Source organism: Ctenopharyngodon idella, chromosome 7 (genome assembly GCF_019924925.1).
Source record: "Ctenopharyngodon idella isolate HZGC_01 chromosome 7, HZGC01, whole genome shotgun sequence".
NCBI classification, from domain to species: Eukaryota; Metazoa; Chordata; class Actinopteri; order Cypriniformes; family Xenocyprididae; genus Ctenopharyngodon; species Ctenopharyngodon idella.
In genome coordinates, this window is record NC_067226.1 from 46,339,181 (window position 1) to 46,362,183 (window position 23,003).

A 23,003-nucleotide genomic window follows, 5' to 3' on the forward strand; every position below is an offset into this window, starting at 1 on the left:
TGGAGGGATGAGGACGTAGAGTTTTGTAGTAATAATAATAATATGTTTGAGAGTTTTGGGAGGCTTCATAGTCAAAATGGGTGATGTTTGGCCAAATCCACATCTCCAGAGTGGAGCTTTCCCTCCTCCTGTCCTTTTCTCTTCCTCTCAGAAACGTTTTCAAGGCCAGTAACTGCACACCGAGAGTTTTAAGTGCTTATCTCAGATGTAATTTTTTGTCTGTTTAATTAGTGGTCTTTGATAAGGTGAGCAATTCATCTTATTTTTGCTTACATGTAGGATTAGGGAATTTTCTAAATGACTCCCTCGAATCATTTCTTTGGTTGAGGAGAGGAATGATATTACTTTTCTAAGCAATTAGACTTATCATTTTCACCTGCCAGACACTAAAAATGAAAATTATCCCGTGATTTACTCCCCCTCAAGCCATCCTAGGTGTATATGACTATATTCTTTCAGACGAATACAGTCGGAGTTATATTAAATAATATCCTGGCTCTTCCAAGCTTTATAATTGTAGTGAATGGGGGTTGAGATTTTGAAGCCCAAAAAACTTCATCCATCCATCATAAAAATAATCCATATGACTCCAGGGTGACCTCTGACCCGGCGTATGATGTAGCTCCTCTTATATTGAAATCCCCCAACATTAAAACTTCTCGTTTTAGACTTCTAATTTCGTGAAAATAATCAAAATAATTAATTATTAGCTTTTCATCAAGTAGAAAAACTGCAGAATACTGCTTGGGGGTTTGTGAACTCACATATGGAAAACTCTGCTTTAAGGCTCTAGTACATTTAATTTTTCCACGTCCGCTCCATCTCACACACAGTTAAGTGTGGAAAATTTTTTCAAAGTATACTCCATTGACTGACTGAACGCGTTCGCTGTCACTCACACATTTCTGTTGCCCATGCACAAGTCCATGCGGATACAAAGATTGGACTGTGCTGATGACGTAAATTACGTCTCGCAGATTGTCTAAGAGCTGTAGCCGAACACAGACACACCCTTGCAACTAGTTGTACGGTCAACATAACAGTTCTGCAAGAGCAAGCACCTCTCAGATTTTCTTAATAAAATGTAATAATCTCCTACACCCTCAAGCCATTCTAGGTGTATATGACTATCTTCTTTCAGATGAACACAATCAGTGATATATTTAAAAACATCCTGGCTCTTCCAAGCTTTATAATGGTAGTGAATGGGGGTCAAGATTTTGAAGGCCCAAAAAAGCACATCCATCCATCATAAAAATAATCCAAACGACTCCAGGGGGTTAATAAAGGCCTTCTGTAGCAAAGCGATGGTTTTTTATAAGAAAAATATCCATATTTAAAACTTTATTAACTATACTAACTAGCTTCTGGCGGATGGTTGTACGAGTGACCTCTGATCCGACGAATGACGTAATGACGAACGTGGAAGCGTAGGGGATAGAGCAAAACAAAACACCGGTCATGAATTAGAAGTCTAAAACAAGAACTTTAAAGACAAAATGTCAGAGGATTTTCGATATAAGTGAAGAGGAGCTTGAGTTTGTTTCCCAGCCCTATTTGTTTGAACCGTGAGAGGCATCTAAGTTTTTGATACTCTTACATCCTGTGTCATACATCGCGTCAGGGGTCTTGTATCGCAAGTCGACTTGCACAGTATGCGTGCATACAGTCGTCTACCAGAAGCTAGTTATTTTAGTTTATGAAGTTTTAATTAAGGATATTTTTCTTACAAAAACCCAGCACTTTGCTTCAGAAGGCCTTTATTAACCCCCTGAAGCTGTATGGATTATTTTTATGATGGATGGATGCATTTTTTGGGCTTCAAAACCCCATTCACTACCATTATAAAGCTTGGAAGAGCCAGGATATTTTTAAATATATCTCTGATTGTGTTTGTCTGAAAGAAGATAGTCATATACACCTAGGATGGCCTGAGGGTAAGTAAATCATGGGATCATTTTCACCTTTAAAAGGATAGTTCACCCAAAAATGAAAATTTGTTGTTTATCTTCTTACCCCCAGGGCATCCAAGATGTAGGTGACTTTGTTTCTTCAGTAGAACACAAATGATGATTTTTTAACTCCAACCGTTGCCGTCTGTCAGTCGTATAATGCTTGTCAATGGGAACTTCATCTATAAGAGTCAAAAAAACAAGCACAGACAAATCCAAATTAAACCCTGCGGCTCGTGACGACACATTGATGTCCTAAGACACGAAACGATCGGTTTGTGTGAGAAACCGAACAGTATTTATATAATTTTTTTCCTCTAATACACCACTATGTCCAACTGCCTTGAGCGCACGCATGGCATCCGGTGTGTGAGGTCTGAATGCACTCTGATGCCGGAAGTGATCGCTCGCACTCATTGAAGTATACACGCGAGAGATCATTTCTGGCATCAGAGCGTGTTTTTAGACCTCACCAACCGGATGCTCAGGGCAGTTGGACATAGTGGTGTTTTAGAGGTAAAAAAAAATGATATAAATACTGTTTGGTTTCTCGCACAAACCGATCGTTTCGTGTCTAAGGACATCAATGTGTCGTCACGAGCCGCAGGGTTTAATTTGGATTTGTCTGTGCATGATTTTTTGACTCTTATAGATGGAGTTCCCATTGACATGCATTATACGACTGACAGAGCATCTATGCAGCATTTGTGTTCTACTGAAGAAACAGTCACCTACATCTTGGATGTCCTGGGGGTAAGCAGATAAACATCAAATTTTCATTTTTAAGTGAACAGCTGTTCTTCTGCAAATTGGGGAAAAGATTTGGTTTATTTCCCGCCTGAAATGTCAGGAACTGCTCTCTTCATTTTTAAACGGAGTTGGCGAGTCGCATAACTTTTCCACCAGCACAGTGTGCATTAAGCCCAGGAGAAAATCAGAGCTGTCCACTTCCGAACAGTGGTATTTCAGACCAATTGTGTGTGACAGACTAAACAGACATTGAATTGTGATGGGTCGGCAGCAGAATTACATCAAAGTCTCTTTAAATAGCTGTGTGTTATTTTAAGATGCCATTGCTGTTGTTGGATGTGTTGTTCTGAATTCTGCAATATAATTAGTGTCATGTAATAAACAGTATTGCAGGGAGTGTGGCAGAGAGCTTTGACACGGAGAGTGGATTCGAAGACTCTGAGACCAGTGACGTGGCCAACACTGTGGGGCGATTCATCTCTCGTTTCATTGACAAAGTGTGCACAGAGAGTGGAGTGACCCAGGATCATATCAAGAGCCTGCATAGTATGATTCCAGGTAAAACACTGTGAGCACACATACAGACACAGTCAAGATATTAAGCAGTATTAAACTGCAATAGTAACCACAGAGTTTCCTGCATCAAGGTGATTATCTGTTTGTTCAGGTATTGTGGCAATGCAGGTGGAGACTCTAGAGGCGGTTCATAGAGAAAGCAGAAGACTGCCTCCCATTCAGAAGGTAAGAACTTGTTCACCACTGGTGAAAACTACAGTATGCAAAGCTTGCATGTCATTTGATTTGCTTTCTTGGTCATAGAGAAGTTGTTCTTCAAATGTTTCACTGTTTCCTTGATAGCTGTAACTGTTTTGTGCATTATATGCAGACTTATAATTGACATCAACTCAATTTATGATTTTGCCACCATTCACCATTGACCTGGCATTTATTATTATCAGTGATGAGCAGTGGTGGACGAAGTACGCCAATCAAGTACTTGAGTAAAAGTACAGATAATAAATAATAAAATATTTCTCCAGTAAACATATAAGAACTCTTTTTCAATTTTACTTGAGTACAAGTACAAAAGTACTTGTTTTTTAATGTACTTAAGGGTTAGTTCACCCAAAAATTAAAATTCTGTCATTCAGGGACAGAAAGCTTTCAGATTTCAGTTAAAAAGGTCTTCATTTGTGTTTCGAAGATGAATGAATGTCTTACGGGTTTGGAACGACATGAAAATATGGAAGCTTGTTTCTGCCACTAAATAAAAAAATGTGATTTTGTTTTTTTTGTTTTTTTTTATCTCACAATTTAGACTTTTTTTCTCACAATTGCGAGTTATAATGTCAGAATTGCAAGATATAAACTCACATATCTGACTTTTTTTCTCACAATTCTGACTTTTTCTCAGAGTTGTGAGATATAAAGTCGCAATTGCAAGTTATAAAGCCCGGTTCTGAGGAAAAAAAAAAGTGACTCGCAATTATGTGTTATAAAGTCAGAATTGCGAGATATAAACTCACATTTCAGAGAAAAAAAAGTCCGAATTGCAAATTTATATTTCTCAATTCTGACTTTATAACACACAATTGCAACTTTATATCACACAATTCTCTTTATAACTCGCAATTGCAAGTTTATATCATGCAATTGCATCTCAGAATTGCGAGATGTAAGCTCACAATTGCGAGAAAAAAAGTCAGAATTGTGAGATAAAAAGTCACAGTTACCTATTTTATTTTTTATACAGTGGCGGAAACAAACTTCCATATGAGGATGAGTAATTAATGATAGAATTTTAATTTTTTGGTTAACTAACCCTTTAAGTATTACAAGAATAAAGTACTGATTGATGAACCATGTTTGTTTTTTATTAGTTATTAGTCAGCACCAATAAAAAAGATTAGTGCAGACATTTAATATGTATTGATCTCCAAATAAGGAAACGTTTTATTTTATTACCAAACTTATTTTATTATTTAATGTGTTAAAATATCAGTTTAAGTTACTGATAATTCTAGTGTGCAAACAGGTGAAATAGTATTTTAAAGATAACAATTTTATCCCTTAAAACTCATCTTTGAATCACCAAAATGACACATTTAAACTTTTTTTTTTCCTGTGAAAAAAAAAAAATCTTCATGCCTTAAAATATCTTGAATGTAACTACACAACCTTGCTTCATTTAATATACACGGATCAATGAATATGCAAAATAGCCCCGCCTCCACTCGCTCACACTATCTCAGAGATCCACTCGGTCAACTTACTGAGGTAAACACAGCACAGTAGTATCACTCTTCAAAACATCGGACACATAACAGTAATTAATATGATTAGCCTTTTGATTGACTGTTATCAAACAGCTAATAATGTGTTGCTAATGTTACACAAACCATGTTCCCGTTCGCCATCTCAGAGTCAGAGACAGATGCCTTCTAACAATCAGTATCCTTACAAACGCTTTAACAACACTTTAACAAGGCATATAGTTCATCGTAACATCATAATATACATCATACACCCGCTATATTGCTAAATCTACACGATTTTACATATCAACAGAAAAATATACTGGGATAACCTTCTTTTGAGACTCCCCTGCTAGTTCGCTGTTAATGATATGCTAAAGCCCGCGGCATGTTGACGTGATTGGTTACAAGGTAGTTTGTGACGTCAGAAACACCAGCGATTTCAAACCACAGGTTTGAGACTGTCTTTTTTTCACTACAGTTTTAAGGAGAAAATACTCAGCAATGGTGTTGACATATGAATTTGCACATGATTTGTCTTAAAGCATATTAAAAACACCACATAGACATATAAACAACATTAAAAACTTAATTTTCAAAACAGGGGATCTTTAAAAATTAGCAAAAAATAAATTTGTGTAGGCCTAGCTAAATATGTGGCTACAAATACAATACAATGTAGAGACTTCAGTAAAAAGTATGATTAAGGCTAGTAAAAAGTATTATTTTCATTTACAATAATCAATACTAAATTTCAGCATTAGTAACTTACTTTTTCGTGCATCAGTCGTGTGCGTGTTCAAGCTCTGATGGTGTCCCGGTGTTGTGCCAAATTTTGACTCCCTGCCATATAACCTCCTCGTTGAAGCCGCTATCAATCACCGGTTCTTGGCTCATTTTGACCGAATCATTGAATCAGTAAGTTGTTGAATCAAGAACAGCTGCAATCAGATGAGTCATGAATGAATCGTTCAGTGTGATTTGTGAACCAATTCATCAGGTTCATTAGAAAGAATCAACTCGTTCACCAATTGGACATCGCTGTTGTGACTCAGGGTGGGTGTCGATTTCTTCAGTTCAATATAACAAATTATATATTTTTTTATCCTGTATTATGTAGTGTAGTAAAAAGTATGATATTATGCTTTGTAATGTAGTGAAGTAATAGTTTCCCAAAATAAAAATACGCTAATAAAGTCCAGATACTTGAAAAATGTACTTAAGTACAGTAACAAAGTAAAAATACTTTGTCACTATCCAGCACTGGTGATGTATCCATACCATTTCATCCTACCATCTTAGCACTCATTTATCCACAACTTGATGAACTCCCTGAATTCACCAGAGCAGTTACTGAATTAACATCTGACTCACTACCTTTCTCTGCAGAATACTGTCTGGCTTCAATAACAAACTGAAAGCGATGTGTCATGGAGTCAAAAGCTGATTATAAATGGTCACTGGAGAAACAATTGAGACTCATGATAATATCAGGTGTACACTGTTTTGTGTGCTGGGCTTCTGAGATGCTTTGGTTGACAAGGGAATTCTGGGCTGGATAAAGTCCTGCTGTCTGTACAGAGGATGAAGTTTGTTTTTCGAGAGAAAAAGAAACCACGGTACATTGTTTATTAGTGTGCAAGAAACTGATGGAGAACCCAACTGGCACCCCCAGCGTGAGGTGGACTGTTCTTCTAATACTGCAGTTTTCCACATAACAAATGCTTGCTGTAATTCCCAATTTTTTTTTTTTTTCTTGAAAGTCGGCTCTGTTTCAGTTCTTGTCACCCTTCTGAATCCAACTAATGAGCTAGATAATGACACCAGGACAGGGCCTGGACAGAACACGATGTCTGGACAGTGTAAAATTGATGGCTTGTGTCTCTGGTGGTAAACACATGGCTTGAGTGCCTGGAACTAAACCTAATAATTGATGCTTACTCCATCATCAAGAGAATCATTTATTGTCTGTCAAAAAGCAGACCACAAGCACTTGCCTTTTTTGCTGGTGCAAATTGAATAACAGTTATAGTCTTATATAAAAGCAAGTTTCTGAATATAATCGTCTCTGTACCAAAGCACGGCCTAAAACGAACTTTTTGCCTGGCAATGCCGGTGACTTTACCAGCCAAAACTATTTTTTACCAGCCATGAAACAAAAACAGGCAGTTATGACAGTGAAAATTCACAATTCTCTATTCCAATTTCGATACCACAGCTAAAACTACTAGCTTAATTAATATATCTTTAATAGCCTACATTTTTTTTAAAGACAAGTAAACAGTCAGTAATAAAATAAGAACAAATAATCAAATTACAAGCAATAGCACAAACAAATGCAATGCAACAAAGATAAAAAATTAAATAAACAGTGCTTTTCAGGCAGGTCTAACAGTAGTTTTCAAGTACAAAAATGTAATAAAGTAGGCTAATCAAATAAATAACAGTGCATAAATAACACTGCATAGTGACGTAAGCGAAAGTACCGATCAAGTGTTTACAAAGCAAACGTGCAAAGACTAAGTCAAACGGCCTTTACAAAAAGGTAAAACAACGATGTCAGGTGATTTTGATCGTATGGGATCGTGTAGAGCTCTTTGAAGCTGCACTGAAACTGCAGTTTGGACCTTCAACCCATTGAACCCCATTGAAGTCCACTACATGGAGAAAAATCCTGGAATGTTTTCCTCAAAAACCTTAATTTCTTTTCGACTGAAGAAAGACAGACATAAACATCCTGGATGACATGGGGTGAGTAAATTTTAATTCTGAAGGGAACTAATCCTTTAAAAAAAAAACAGACAGCAGCAGGATTATTAGGATGCTGTCACTTTAAGACCGAATACACGCACGGATCATGCGTATTCTTTCTTAACTGAAGACATGACTATGTTTACTAGGATACTCACCGAGACAAGCATTTTTTTTACTTAATTTTGTGTGAATTTGTCCGGTTCAAGCGCAGGAAGGCATGAAAGAGAGCTCAACTTAGTATTTGCGCGCTGGTAGAGACGTGGCTTTCAGGGCACTCGATTCGGATGTTGAATTTCCCACATAGTAACGAATTCCCTTTCGCGTGTTCTAGCGCTTGAATACTTACAGTGGAAAGGCTTAAACTTTCGTGATGATGCAGCACTGACCGTCAGCTGTACAGAGCGTGGTTTATGTTCTCACAACAATTCATACAAATGTTACTGGCTATCTGGCGACTGACACAGTTTCATATACTCGCAAACACTCACATTTGGCGCTTGGTCACTGTTAATTTTAGGCCCTGCCAAAGCATGTGCTCCTAGTCTTACATTAACGACAGTAATTTTCTCCAGCACAAGATCCTGCGGCCTGCCCTGCTGCCTGGAGAGGAGCTGGTGTCCGAGGGGCTACGGGTGGTCTTGGACCCTGATGGTCGAGAGGAAGCCACAGGGGGCCTTCTGGGAGGACCGCACATCCTGCCAGCAGAGGGAGCACTCTTCCTCACCACTTACCGTATCGTTTTCAAAGGCACTCCTCACGACCCACTAGGTAACAACACTTATGACCCTCCTGTGTGACCCTCCAGTGTGAATTGTGCACTATATTTCAAGTCGTCTGAAGACATTTGATGACCTTGTGTGACTTTTTTTGTTGTTGTTGTTGTTGAAAATCAAACCCTCCACTGTAGCTCTTAAATGTCATACGTGTTTACGCACACTCAAAATTGCCGCCACAAGTTGCATCACACCAGGTTTGACGTCAAACCAAGTCAAACTCATATGGGTTTGGAACAACAAAGCATGAAAGAACTTTGTTTGAAAGAGGTTGAAGAGTTTACTGTTCTATATTTAGAGAGTTTTACCTCTGAGAGCTCTTGCTGTATTCATGTGTTTATGTCTCTGTCTGTGTGTGCGCAGTTGGCGAACAGGCCGTGATCCGAAGTTTTCCGATATCCACTCTAACTAAGGAGAAAAAGATTTCCATCCAGAACCAGCTACAGCAAAACATGCAGGAGGGGCTTCAGCTGAGATCCGCCTCCTTCCAGGTACTGACACACTAAAAGGGCAGCTAGTGAAAGGCTGAACACACATTATATTATGTAGGGGAGAGTGGGGTAAGATGTGTCAGTGGGTAAGCTGTGTCTATCATTAATCGAAATGTGACAGTATTTAGAAAAGTCCTGTATGTGTCTCCCTGTTATTAAGAAATGCACATTTTCCTGGTAGTTTTATGAAAATGTGAATGTGCAGCAGAGTTAAGACTTGGAAATGGGATTGTGTATTAGCAAATACTGTTTTTGTTCATAAGTTTACACATTCCCCAACAATTCCACTTAACCCCTAACATGGGACTATAGCAGGCATAATGAAATATTATGTGTATTATTTTAAGTGGTCAGCTTTCTCTTCTTGCCTATATATTGGTTTGAACATACGACCTCTCTGTAATGCCTCACAACCCCAGGTTTTATCAAAAAGTCATGAGCAAGATGCAATCTGTTGTAAAGCACATTGCTCTTTCAGGAGGGATGTTTGCTGAAGAGGAATGTGCACGTTTCAGACCGCTCTCTGCTTGGCTCATTATCACGAAGTCTCTTCATGGATGAGGACAGAGCAAGCACATGTTGTGTTCTTCACTATGCATGGACTATAGGGCCATAAAGATTTTATGGCTCATTCCTATCGTTTTACTAACTTAAGCTATAAAATCAGGCCATGTATGGGAGGTATGGTCATTTGTGCTGGTCTGCCCATGTGTGGCTGCCAGCAGTCTGTGTCTGGGGTACATTTTCAGGCCCTCATTAAGACCTGCGGTCCAAACGAGGGATCAGGTCAGACCCCTGAGGAACGGAGATAGAAGAGTGGAGAGGGGATATGGGGTCACGCAGACAAGCGTTCACGTGGCCAAACCTCTTTTTGGAATGTTCTACCCAGAAAAGTGGGAAAAGATCTTGTTCCATACTGCTATCCAGCTCAGAGCAGTTCTGCAAGGCATTTCTCTTGCCCCCCAAAAATTCAAATGATCATTTGCAGATTTTCTTGCTTCATGAAGGTGTGGCGGCTCTGTCCTAAACTATCGATGCTTTTCACATTTCTGGGTTTCTCAGAAGCAGAAGTCATCATGGTTGAGTAAACTTCTATATTGGTGAACGGAAACTACAACAAATATACTTTTTGCGTTCCTATTTGCCCCATTAGCAATACAAAATTCCACAATAGTGTTTTTATGACTTTCCAAAAGAGAAAAAAATAAAAAAAAATAGAGAGATTGATTATTTTAGTCAGAAGAGAGAAAGATGTCAAATTTGCCATCACTCCCTCAGCTGTTGTATTAAAAGCAGAAGAAGCTAGTTTCTGTAATTTAACCTTTATCAAGGTAAGAAAACACAAAGTATAGTGTTATAAATGTACATAATTAAAAAAAATGAAAATATAAAAAATGTTGCTAGATATACAATGTTAAATATAACTGCGAGCAGCTGTTATCAGGATTCAAGCACTTTAAGGCCTTTAAGCACATGCAAAAAAATGTTTTAATCAGCAAGCCTGTAACCATCTCAATCATAGATGGAAAAGACCAATTACAGCCAATACAGGCAATTTACCAAAGGAAATATGGTTTATAAAGCTTTTTAACAGTTATCGAGGTTGAGCCAAAAACCTAGGACTAGTTCGCCAAAGTTGGTTTTTGAAATAATCTCCAATATTTAGCGAACAATTCGATGTACAGTGGCAGTCCTAGAGGCAAAGTTGCTTAGAATGAGGAGTTCTACCATGTGGTATGAATGGTGCAAAAAATCGTGTGATATACAATCTTTTGCCCACGTGAAAAATGCGAAAGTGCCCCTGGTGGCCGCAGGCCTCTAGGGCCATGAGTCAAATAGGCCCAATGAGTTTCATTCAGATTGGCCTCCGTTAACCTTGTCTAATAGGTGCTCAAATTTCATTGGCTGAAGGCAGCCATGTTTTTTGAGATACCCCAATGTCCTCATAGACAATCATAGCACCTTGGACAAAGACACTGCATGCCAATTTTCAAGTCGGTCAGAATAACAGTTAAGTTGTTATAGCCATTTTTAAGTTTTTTTCCTGTTATAACACCACCAAGTGGCCAATCGCTGCAATTTTTTTCACATGACCAAAGATTGAGCCCATACACACGTGTTCCAAGTTTGGTGAAAATACCTCATTCCACTCCGCCCACTTCTAATGTTTTCGCCTGGCGCATGGTCTAAAAGGGTTGTCCCTAGTCTCTTAATGAGTCATGGTGTGTTTTGGGCATAACGTGCGATAAACCAATCAGAGTCTCATCTCCCATTCCCTTAAATAGCCAGTTGCGCTCGCGCCATGGCAGATTCGATATTTACATGGTGGAATTTGCAAGTGGAAAAACTGAACACTTCTCTAGCGATGAAACGCTTCTATAGCGAGGAATAAAAATGCTTTGGTGGAATCCGGCCTTTCCCGTAGATGGTCTGCTCGTGCGCGAGGTTAAAGCGTGCAAGCAGACCATCTACGGGAAAAGCCGGATTCCACCAAAGCATTTTTATTCCTCGCTATAGAAGCGTTTCATCACTAGAGAAGTGTTCAGTTTATCTTTTACATTGTAATCCTTTTATCCTTTTATTTTTAATATTTGCCATGTTTGTGTGCTGCTGCGCGTCCCTGCGCGCGCGTGTGTGTGTGTGTGTGTGTGTGTGTGTGTGTGTGTAATAAGCAGAGTGTACGCGCGTTGTGCACCCACATATAGGCGCATTTTACTAATGTGCTTTTTAAATAACAAAAATATTGCGGCATTGACGTTAGACCAGGTTTCAGTTGGTCAATGGCGCAGTCTATTTCACTTGCCTCAAAATAGCAACACGCCAACAATGCACCTGAACACACCTCGTTTTCAGACCAGCACGCCCATGGGCGCACAAATGGGCGCAAATGCATTTGCTATTTAAACAACGTGGTGCTGGACATGAAAATGATAACTGCGTCGGGCTGAAACTAGCAAAAAACACTTGCGTCGCGCCTGGCGTCGCATTGCGCTGGGTGTATGATAGGCTCCAGAGAATCTTACTGCACTGGCTTGGTTCTGATCGGCCCAAAATCTAGGACTAGTTTGCAAAAGTAGTTTTTTCGAAAAATCCACAATGCCCAAAATACCCGAATTTTGCAAGACCTGCATTTTGTCCGTTTTGAGCCAAGGATTCCAACGATAAAAGACACTTGAACCTAGCGTTTTAGGAGTTATGAGTAATTTTATACTTTTTACCACTGTATCGCCCCCGTCAGGCCGATCGAGGCAAGTCTTGGTGATGTTGTAGACAGTGAGAGTACTACCAGCATTCAAAGTTTCAAGTCTCTACGACTTACGGTTTGGTCTTCCCAATCACTTTTAGGGGAGAATGCCGATCCTTGGAAATTTTAACAATTACAATAGGGTTTCAGCGCTACACTCTTGAACCCCTAATAACTGCAGGCGCGTCCTCACAGCCTGTGAAAAGGGTCCATTGTATATACTCTTAAATCTGGCTAGTATGGTAGTTGGACCGTGGCAATTTCTGATCATATATCCTGCTTTGTTTCAGCTAATTAAGGTGGCGTTTGACGAGGAGGTGAGCTCAGAGATGGTAGAGATCTTCAGAAAACACCTGCAACGGATCCGCTACCCAACATCCATCTTTAGCACCTTTGCTTTTGCAGCAGGACAGACAGCACCGCAGCTCATATTACCCAAACAGAAAGAGAGGAACACGGGCTTCCGGTCAGTGCAACATATGTTTTATAAAGAGGACATAATGTAAATTTAACATTCAGAGTTGAGTTCTTGTTACTGCTAATGTTTAGGCTGCAACAAGACACTTGATATCCTAATCATAAGAACAACATTAAAGTAATACTTCACCCAAAAATCCTGATTCTTCACCCTCATGTCATTCCAAGACCATATGATTTTCTTTCTCCAGTAGAAATTAAATTAAAAGAGGACTGGGGTTGTCAAGCATTAAAAAGTGTGCACCATAAAGGTAGACCATGCACTGAACTATATTCCAAGTTTTCAGAAGGCATACAGTGAGTGTGTTTACATGCTTAATAAGCCGACAGCTTGCGTGGTCATTTAAGCGTGTTAAACCATTTTCCTTTATTGGTGTAAGGTCATAAATGGCTTAAGAATATAGCACATGTCATACAGTATGTACTACTTTAATGATCATTTTGTGACCCCAGTGCTCATTCACTTTCATTATACTGTATTTAAACGAGAAAGATGTTGTAATTTCTCCTTTTATGTTCCATGGAAGAAAGATTTGGAACAACTTGAGGGTTAGTAAATGATGACAAAATTTGTGGTTGTACTGTTCCTTTAAATGAAAATCTGTTTCTTGTAGCACACTATCTAAGACCATTGTGAAAGGGGCTAAAAGGGCCGGTAAGATCACAATGGGCCGCCAGTCCACTCTGAAGAAAAACGAGAAAGGCAGTCGCATGACGTGGCACGAGGATGATGACATCTCCAGTGAGTATAGTTAACAAAGAAAAAATAAGGTCCCATTAGTTAATTTTTGTTAATACGATAACTAACATTAACTAACAGTGAGTAATACATTTGTTTTACAGTATTGAGTAACCTTTGTTAATGTTAGATAATAAAATAAAACTGATCATTGTTATTTCATGTCAGCTCGGGTTCATTAAATAATATTAACAGAATGCAACTTTTGATTTTAAAAATGCATTAGTAAATGTTTAAAGGGGTCGTGAACTGTGTTGTTTTATTGTTTTATGATGTTTCCTGGGGTTCACTTATAATGTTAGTATGATTTTTACATCAAAAATTGTCATAATTTAGAAATAAAAGGCATTTTTCCTACCCTGATTTTAGCCCTCTGATTTGAACTGATTTGAAGCGTGTCTGCTGTGAGACTTCAGTGTAAACACCCACTGCTGTGATTGGCTAACATCTTTGCATATAAAATAGCTAAGTATCACATGTGGAACTCTCTTGAAAACTTTTAGCACATTTTTACTATTACAGCTCTCAAGGTTAACTAATCGTGAAAAGTGTTGATTATAGCATTACATTTAGATCTGTGGCATTATATTTAGATCGTGGCATGAAAGGTTGCAGTGATGAACATTGTAGCCGATCACAGACATGTTGTTGAGCTCATGAAAGTAGCGATCTCATCATTACAACTCAATTTCTGCACACTAACAAATGCTTTCATCATAACTAACAGTGCAAACACGATATAACTAAGAGATTTGTTGAATATTACGGTAGTTTTGGCACGAGTTTTGTCACTGATAAACTCGCGCTGTTTGATTGACAGCTCCAGTGATTGTAAAGGGAGCGTTCTTTAATCGCTTTCTATATATAATTTACACAGTTTATGATATCACAGTTTAAATAACAGATTATTTTCATCCTACTAAGAGAAACAACGTGAAGTTGAGCGTTTAGTCACTGGTTTGATTTACTGACACATAGACAAAGAACATCTGACTGTACATTAGAGTTGTCAAAAGTACCGACTTCAGTACCAAATTGGTACTGAAATTTTAAAAATGTGACGCTTTGAGCGCTGTTGAGCGGATTCGTAAACACCTCTGATTGGCCGTTGTTGACGCGCTCATCAGATATGTCTGTAATTGGCTTCAATGATCAACGCTTCAAAAACGCTGTAAATAGTCATCAATGACTCTTGGTTACAATAAAAGCTGTTTTTAGACTAACAAGTAAGCTTTCAGTTCTGAAACTTACAGGATATTCTTATAGTATGGTGACCTCTTACATGTCAAAAGCTCAAGAAAAAAATTATTTCTCAGTTCATGACCCCTTTAAATGAACATTAACTAAGATTAACAAATGCTTTATAAGTATTGTTAGTTCATGTTAACTAGTGTACTTAACTAATGTTAACAAATGGAACTTTGATGTTGATGTTTCAGTCTCAGATGATGGGGAGCCCCCCTCCAGCAGCACACTGAAGGCCTCAGAGAAGTCCACTATGGAGCAGTTAGTGGAGCGAGCCTGTTTCCGTGACTACCAGAGGCTGGGCCTGGGTACCATTAGTGCTAATTCCACACGGTCTAAAAGCGGAGAGCAGTTCCGTGTTACGGCAGTCAACAGGCTCTACTCATTATGTCGCAGGCAAGAAGCAACCCAACACCTAGACTTTGTTCGAAAACCTAGTGACCAGCCATGCTGTCTACTGCCTACATAGACAACAACTCTGCAGAAGACTCAAGTGACATTCACAGTCTGAGTCACACATTTTAATAGTCTGATATTAGCTAGCCACACGATTAATTAGGGGTTCGAGCATGTAGCGCTGAAACCCTATTTTAATTGTTAAAATTTCCAAAGATCAGCATTCTCCCCTAAAAGTGATCAGGCAGACCAAACCATAAGAGATTTGAAACATTGAGGGCTGGTAGTACTCACACCGTCTACAACGTCACCAAGGCTCACCCTGATCGGCCTGACGGGGGCGCTACAGCGGTGAGTACGAAGTAAGAAATGGCTCATAAATCCTAAACCATTAGGCGTAGACTCAAGTAGACTCTTATATCATTGGAATCCTTGGCTCAAGACGAAAAAAAAAAAACATCTTGGATTTGATCGCCGCTTTTGGCGAAATTTTCGGGTATTTAGAATTTTTTGAAAAACATACTTTTGCGAACTAGTCCTAGGTTTTTGGCCTGATCGGAACCAAACTAGTGCAGCAAGATTTTCTGATTGCCAATAATTATAAAAAAAAAGTTTAAATTTCAATTCACGATCTCAAAGGGCTGCTAAAACGGAGCCACTTTTACTAAAATGGCTATAACTCGTGAATGTAAAGAGATATTTTCACCAAACTTGGAACACGTGTGTATGGGCTCAATCTTTGGTCACGTGAAAAAAAACGAGGTGACTGGCCACTTGGTGGCGCTATAACAGGAAAAAAACTTATAAATGGCTATAACTGCTTAACTGTTAGTCCAATTGACTTGAAAATTTGCATGCAGTGTCTTTGTCCAAGGTGCCATGATTGCCTATGAGGATATTGGCGTATCTCTGTCCGCCATCAGCCAATGAAGTTTGAGCAGCTATCAGACAAGGTTGACGTAGGCCAATCGGAACGAAACTTGCTGGGCCTTTTTGACTCTCAGCCCTTAGAGGCCTGTGAGAATTTAGAAAGAAATCGTCCACCGAGGGGCGCGTTTGCGTTTTTCACGTGCGCAAAGGATTGTATATTACATGATTTTTCGCACACGCACACAACATTCATACCACGTGGTAGAACTCCTCATTCTGAGCAACTTTGCCTCTAGGACTGCCACTGTCCATTGAATCGTTTGTTAAATATCGTAGATTATTTCAAAAACCAACTTTGGTGACCAACTTAGTCCTAGGGTTTTGGCTCAACCTCGATAACTGTTAAAAAGCTTTATAAACCATATATTTCATATGGTACATTTATTATTATTATTTAACCTCATAATGTTTAATCAAAATGTCAACTTGATCTTCTGGTTAAATGACAGACTTCTCTCTGGTGACGTATGCAGGACTTTTCTGATCATTTATTGCGTTTAAACCCGCTCCTGCACACAAGCATTCATCCATTTCCACTTTTAAATGTAACGGCCACAATAATCCATTTAACTCAGATGTACATCACAATACAGAAGAAAAGATCTGTTGATACTTTGACTTGATTGTGACTGCTGCTGTGTAAGTCTAGGTGGGTCGCTCACTAGGTTTTGGAACAGAGTGCACTATGAAAAACAATGACAGAAATTGATATACCATTTTTTTTTTTTTTAGAAGAAGAAGCAGTTTCTTAGCTATGACTGCTGAATTATGAGCTCTTTTGTAAATGGTGTGGTTTGCAGTTACCCTGGTCTCCTGGTGGTGCCTCACACCGTGCAGGACAGCAGTCTTCATAAGGTGTCCCGCTGCTACCGGCACAACCGTCTCCCAGTTGTGTGTTGGAAACACCCTCGCACCAAAACGGTTTTACTTCGCTCGGGAGGTTTTCATAGCAAGAGTGTGGTTGGGCTTTTCAAGTCTCAGAACCCTTCCCCAGCAGGTATGTTTATGCAGTAAAATATGCAGAGTTCACCAAGCAGTCTTCTGGAAGTTGAAACATAACTAGGAGTGTAAATATTTGCTCTGACTAAAACTAGATTATGACGTTGATTAAAAGGTTATTCTCAGCCCTAGACAACATGCCCACAGCCTGTTCAAAGACTGTCTAATGCGTGTTGCACACAACACTGGAAAGTGATTCCTTGCTCTGGCATGCACTAATCTTGATTTGATGACTTTATGCAACTATGAGAACATGGGTTTTTGTTTACAAGGTACCAAATTGATACAACAAGCACTTTCGAGGATGAAATAATCATTGGATTTGACAAAGGTAGACAGGTTTTTCACAGAATTAGTTAAATATTATTTATGGCTGTCTATTATTTTCAGAAAACTCACCCCCAAACAGAACATAAAGAAAACAAACTGTGGTGGGTCATTTTTTCTAATGTCTGATTCAGAGTCTTCCTGTCGTAGGTGGTTCTTGGCTAGAATAAGCTGCAATGTGGACCAGACCTTTAGCTATTTAGCACAGTGGTTCTCAGCCTTTTTGACCACAGGCCCCCATTGTCCACAGCAAAATTCAAAGGACTCCCATATTGGTCCCATAAGATATTTCTGCTGTAATTAAGACAATGCTGCTTGTTTTCAAACTTTTTATTAACAGTAACTGGGATTGTTGAAAAAGAAAATATGATTTCTGTTTACATATTGATTTTTGGTTTGTTTTTGTTCTTAAATGAAATGAAATAGTTTTAAGTTATCTTGTGGTCCTCTTGGAAATTTGAGAACCACTGATTTATTCAAAGGTCTGGTTATGTTAGACTAATAAGAAGTTGTCAAGGCAAAAACAATGTCTAAAGATGTTATCTTGATGTTACCAGCTCCGACATCCTCAGAGACCTCCAGCAGTCTGGAACAGGAGAAATACCTGCAGGCCATCCTCAGCTCCATCCCCATCTACTTCAAACCCAACGGCAGCAACACCCTCACCAACCGTTCCCTTGTCGGCTTGTCCCCAGGTACTGCAAAGATATCAGGTGCATCCTCCACTGATTCTTCACTTTCTTGTTTTTACTTGTTTTGCCACTTTTTGTGTTCTTCAAGTCTCTTATCTCCTCCTAGTTTCCTCTTGGTTGCACAAAATGTTATTTATGTTTTGGGCTGATCTCCAAAGGAACTGGAGCACAATTGTGTGGTTATGTAAGGAGAGCCGGACATGACGAGGTCACCTCCCATCCATCTCTCTCCTTGCACTCACTGCTCTCCACAGCCGTATAGCAGATGGCTTAGACCACACAGATCCTGCCCCGTCAGCTATGCTCTGTCGCCACCATAATGTTCCATTTATCCCCACCTGCTGGGTAAAAGGCAGCCTCCTCTCACCAGTAAATGGCTCATCTTAGTTCTGATGATAGTGCTGCATGGCAGTTCTAAGTCCTCTCAATTCAAAACAGACCTTCAGTCATGATACTCAGAATGAGATTCAGAAGTGTAGTGGAATTGGTTGCAACAAGACCGGACCTGAATCTGACTGAGCAGTGGTCCTCAAAACGCTGAGTGTGTAATATGACCCTGGAACAATACTTGCCCAATCACTTAATAAAAGCATGCAAGCCATCTCAGCATCCATAAGCTAGACTGATCCGTACTAATCCATGTCTGTCATGGCCTACAGAAGTGTGTTTCAGAGTTGAGTTGAGATGTTTACTAACTACAAGCATTAATGTCTAATCCCAGCAGGCCATCGACGTTATAAGACGTTGCTACTTGGTTGAATATAGGTTCTGAGTCTGATGTTGGGTGACCAAAATTCAATGTCAAGACAATGTCTAATCTCAACGTCAGTTTGTCATGGAATACTAATGTCAGCTGACATTGATATTTTGTCTTACGTCCTTGTTTTTAAATCCAAACGTCCCATTCCAACATCATATTGACGTGAATCGCCAACATTTAGCCAAATGTCATAATGTTAACATACACACAATGTGAAATTATAACATCATTCGACACTGATATTCCATTGCCATTGGTTTTAAGTCATAGAGTTAAGCAAAACCAACATCATATCGGTCAAAAACCAATATTTAGTCAATTATAACATCATTGCACTTTGATATTTTGTTGGTTTTAAGTTCAACATCTCTCCAATGTTGGAGGCTGACATCAAGCCAACGTTGGATTTTGATTGTCAACCCTATTTTCATTTTCAACCAAAATTTTACATCAACGTCTTTTTGACATTACAGTGACATCCAGTGCCCACTGGGATGTGTTCTTTTCCAAAACCTAGTGAGCTGACTACCTAAAAAGTATTTAGGCATTATTGCCTTGCTCAAAACATAAAGGCTTTTCCAACAGCAAGTCAGTCAAACGTATACTGGTGTCGCATTTGTCCTTAATGGATAAGGCAATCCCAGAACACGTTGCACTGTTGCTTTACCCAACATTCGTATGTTTTATGTATTGCTATGCTTGTTAGATTTAATTTGCGAATTAAGGAGTGATAAATGACTTAACAGACCCATGAAGAGCATTTCAGACCAATGTTTGGATCCATTTATGAATTTTAGGATGTTATCTATGATGGTAGTTGGCAGCTTACTAGAGTTTGGAAAGGGCTGTGATGTCTTGTTTGCTCATGTTTGTTTGTGATGCATGGTGTGTGATTGTCTATCTTATCTGTTTAGCAAGCGATAGAAGGGCATCAAGAATACCAAAGATGGCCCCTGTCCATTTGGACATTTCCTTCACCAATAGCTTCACCAGAGGAGGTGAGTGAGCCGCTATTCTTCATTTCCGTTGACTCCAAGGAGATATTTAGCGTGAAACAAATTCCCCATCCTTCATCTGATATCTTTAGTTGACTGTCTTCTGTCTTGATATCTCATTATCTGTGTTCTGTCACAGACCACAACTCTTCCCACACATATACTCACGATCATGCTGCTTTGACTTTGGCACGCTCTTTAATTTTTTGCGGTGATGGTTCTGCTGAACTTGCAGATATTTGTTGCCACAATCCTCCAAAGTACACAGAGTGTTTCATAAAATCCAAGAAGCGAGCCATGCAGACACTTAGCCACATGCAGAACGCCCATTGTGAATGATTGTTTAGATCTTGAAGTGGTGCAGAAGTATTCACCTCCCCAGTGAGGTCAATATCTGCACAGCATCTGAATATGATATTACAAGCATGAAGGTGGAAGGTCTTTGCTGTGATCATGTCTTGTGTGTTCTGTTGTACATCTTGGGAAGGGTATTACATAGGTCCCATTTTGAGTGGTGGTTAGTGACACAATCTTCTCCCCGTTACCAAACACATCAGATCAAGAGGACATGTGGAGTTTTGTAGCCACATGTTGTTTCAAGCATGTTATATGTTTGGCAAAAGGCACAATATGTAAGATTTTGGATTAAAATATGCAGAAACCACAAGAACAATGTTATATACTTTGTTGACTTGTGTATTACATTATCCCAAATTTTTCAAGAATGTTTAAATCCAGAAAAATAAGCAATTTTAACCAGGACGTGGACCGTGTCCATGCGTCGCCTGTCAATGACATCATACCTGCGTTACCCTCGGTTTCCGGTTTTATTTTATAGAGACCATGGAAACACCAAAGACGCTTTAATATATTACGTGTTTTATTAGACAGGTGAGCAGCTGTTTGGATGGATACATTCATCAATAGTAAAACTAAACATTGTTATATAGCTCAACACAATAAATCTTATTGTTTAAATCTCATTTTCTTGATTTACAGTGAGTACCATGTTTTACCATGCCTAATATTGATCTAGCTTACTGCAGTGTGCTTTAAGTGTCTCATAGCAGCCGCAGAGCGAACACAGAGTAGCATTGTAACAACTTTCAACACACAAATGTATCTAATATGATAAACAGCGCTGCTTTACCCCACATACGCTTGACCGGAGGAAGCGGAAGCGGCGACTGCGGCGTAATAAAAGTTCCGTTGCTCTAGAGATGTGTGTCGCGCTCGTCTCTCATTAGCAATCTCTCCAGCGGCCTCGTTTCTGCTCGCACAGCACTCGGTCCTACTCTGCTTCATACTACAGTAACATTAATAATCACATCCATTAACATGATTTCTGCCCGAGTCCCATCCCGGTTCTTTTCCACCGGCTGTAGACATGAAGACAGCACCTCCCATGATTCCACAAAATCAAGGCGTCATCAAGCTACGCCTTTGTTTTGAATAAGCGACCTCTAGCGGCAAAAATGTACATATTGTGCCTTTAAGCCTGAAAGATGGGGTGTATAGCTTTTCATTTCTTAAACAACCATAAAGGGAGACGTGTCATGGCCATATTCCAGAATGACGATGTCAAGATTCATCAGGCTCAAATTGTGAAAGAAGGGTTCAGAGAGCATGAAGAATCATTTTTACACATGAATTGGCACCTCGTGAGTCCAGACCTTGAATTCATTGAAAGTGTTTGGGATGTGCTGGAGGAGACTTTACAGAGTGCTCACCTCTTGCATTGTCAATACAAGATCTTGACTGAAAATCGATGCACCTCTTGATGGAAATAACATCACAACATTTGTTTCCATCAAGAATTTTTGGTCAAGATCTTGTATTGACAATGCAAGAGGTGAGCACTCTGTAAAGTCTCCTTCAGCACATCCCAAAGATGATGAATTTAAGGTCTGGACTCAGAGGTGACAATTCATGTGTGAAAATGATTCTTCATGCTCCCTCCCAAACATTCTTTCACAATTTGAGCCTGATGAATCTTGGCTTTGTCATCCTGGAATACGGCCATTATGTTCCGTCTTCCGACGTGGTTGTTTAAGAAATGAAAAGCTACACACACCATCTTTTAGGGTTAAAAGAACCGTTGCCAAACATAAAACATGCTAGAAACAATCATCACTGTGTAATAATGATCCACCCATAGACTATGTAGTATTTGCCTATTAAAATCCATACCGCGGCCAGGCAGTGTATATATATGTGACAGGATTTTATGATAAGTGACATTGAAAAATGAAAATTCTGTCATTTATTCACACTCATGTCTTTCCAAACCCATATGAAAGTCTTAAAGAAAATCACAAGATTTTGAAACAACATGAGAGTGGGTAAATGAGGACAGAATTTTCATGTTATGTCTTGTTTTGAACTTAAATTCTTAGTGTAAATCATTTTATGTCAGGTCATGATGCATAGAGGTTTTGGAAAAGAGCACATGATTTTAACAGAGACTGTGTACAAGATACAAGTCTCAGCCGATAGCTCAATGTTGACGCCATGATGTTTCTCGTTATATTTCTCAAAATCTGGGTTAGTGATAGCAGCTGCTGCTGAAGTCTCATTTCTTTGCTGTTATGCACTGAAATTAGATGGGTCTCTGTCTCACCACAGCCAAATATATTCCAGCAGGTGCAGGCAATAAGACATTTCCCATCATGTGCTCTTCACAGAAATGTGGAACTGATTTTTCACTTCCTTATTTTTGGTAACATTATTTTTTTTCATTAGTAGTGAAAGCATCAACTGCTCTGATTCATTCCGCACCTTGTATGTAGCTAGTGCTACATGATTGATATCTCAAATCTCGTGGCTTCATGGGGAAACATGCACTTTAGAAACCATAATGGTAGGTTCTTTTGACTTGGGCCAGTAAATAACCACCCAGAATACCCTATGAACCACATAGCAATGCCCTGACCACCACCCACAACACCTTAGCATTGTAAAAGCTAGTTTTGCATGGCCACACACCACTCACATTAAAATCTAGTTTTCCATATATACATCTTCTATTTTTCTGTATCTTCTATTCTTCATATATTTATCTCATTTATATAATGTTCCTGTCATTCATGTACACTTTCAGCCATCGTATTGTCTTTGATGCCCCATCTTTGCATACTTCACATCGGTCTTCAGGTGACCTTAAAAAGAGGTTGACCAATATTGTATTTTGCCAATAAGATAACTGATATGGCGGCAAAAAAAAG

The 23,003-nt window shown here is 39.2% G+C and overlaps 1 protein-coding gene across 5 annotated transcripts in view; it reads left to right on the plus strand.

Moving 5' to 3' along the window:
* The window catches only part of sbf2 (SET binding factor 2), a 159,357-nt gene that overhangs the window by 113,927 nt on the left and 22,427 nt on the right, over positions 1-23,003 (plus strand). For 2 of the 5 annotated variants that reach the window (XM_051898456.1, XM_051898458.1), the window contains exons 20-29: positions 3,088-3,260; positions 3,370-3,443; positions 8,284-8,479; positions 8,848-8,975; positions 12,510-12,685; positions 13,311-13,438; positions 14,875-15,076; positions 16,807-17,003; positions 17,890-18,045; positions 19,699-19,782. In XM_051898456.1, coding sequence (XP_051754416.1) covers positions 3,088-3,260; positions 3,370-3,443; positions 8,284-8,479; positions 8,848-8,975; positions 12,510-12,685; positions 13,311-13,438; positions 14,875-15,076; positions 16,807-17,003; positions 17,890-18,045; positions 19,699-19,782 — 1,514 coding nt within the window. The remainder of the gene's footprint in view (positions 1-3,087; positions 3,261-3,369; positions 3,444-8,283; positions 8,480-8,847; positions 8,976-12,509; positions 12,686-13,310; positions 13,439-14,874; positions 15,077-16,806; positions 17,004-17,889; positions 18,046-19,698; positions 19,783-23,003) is intronic. The other 3 variants (XM_051898457.1, XM_051898459.1, XM_051898460.1) reach the window with 2 other exon arrangements.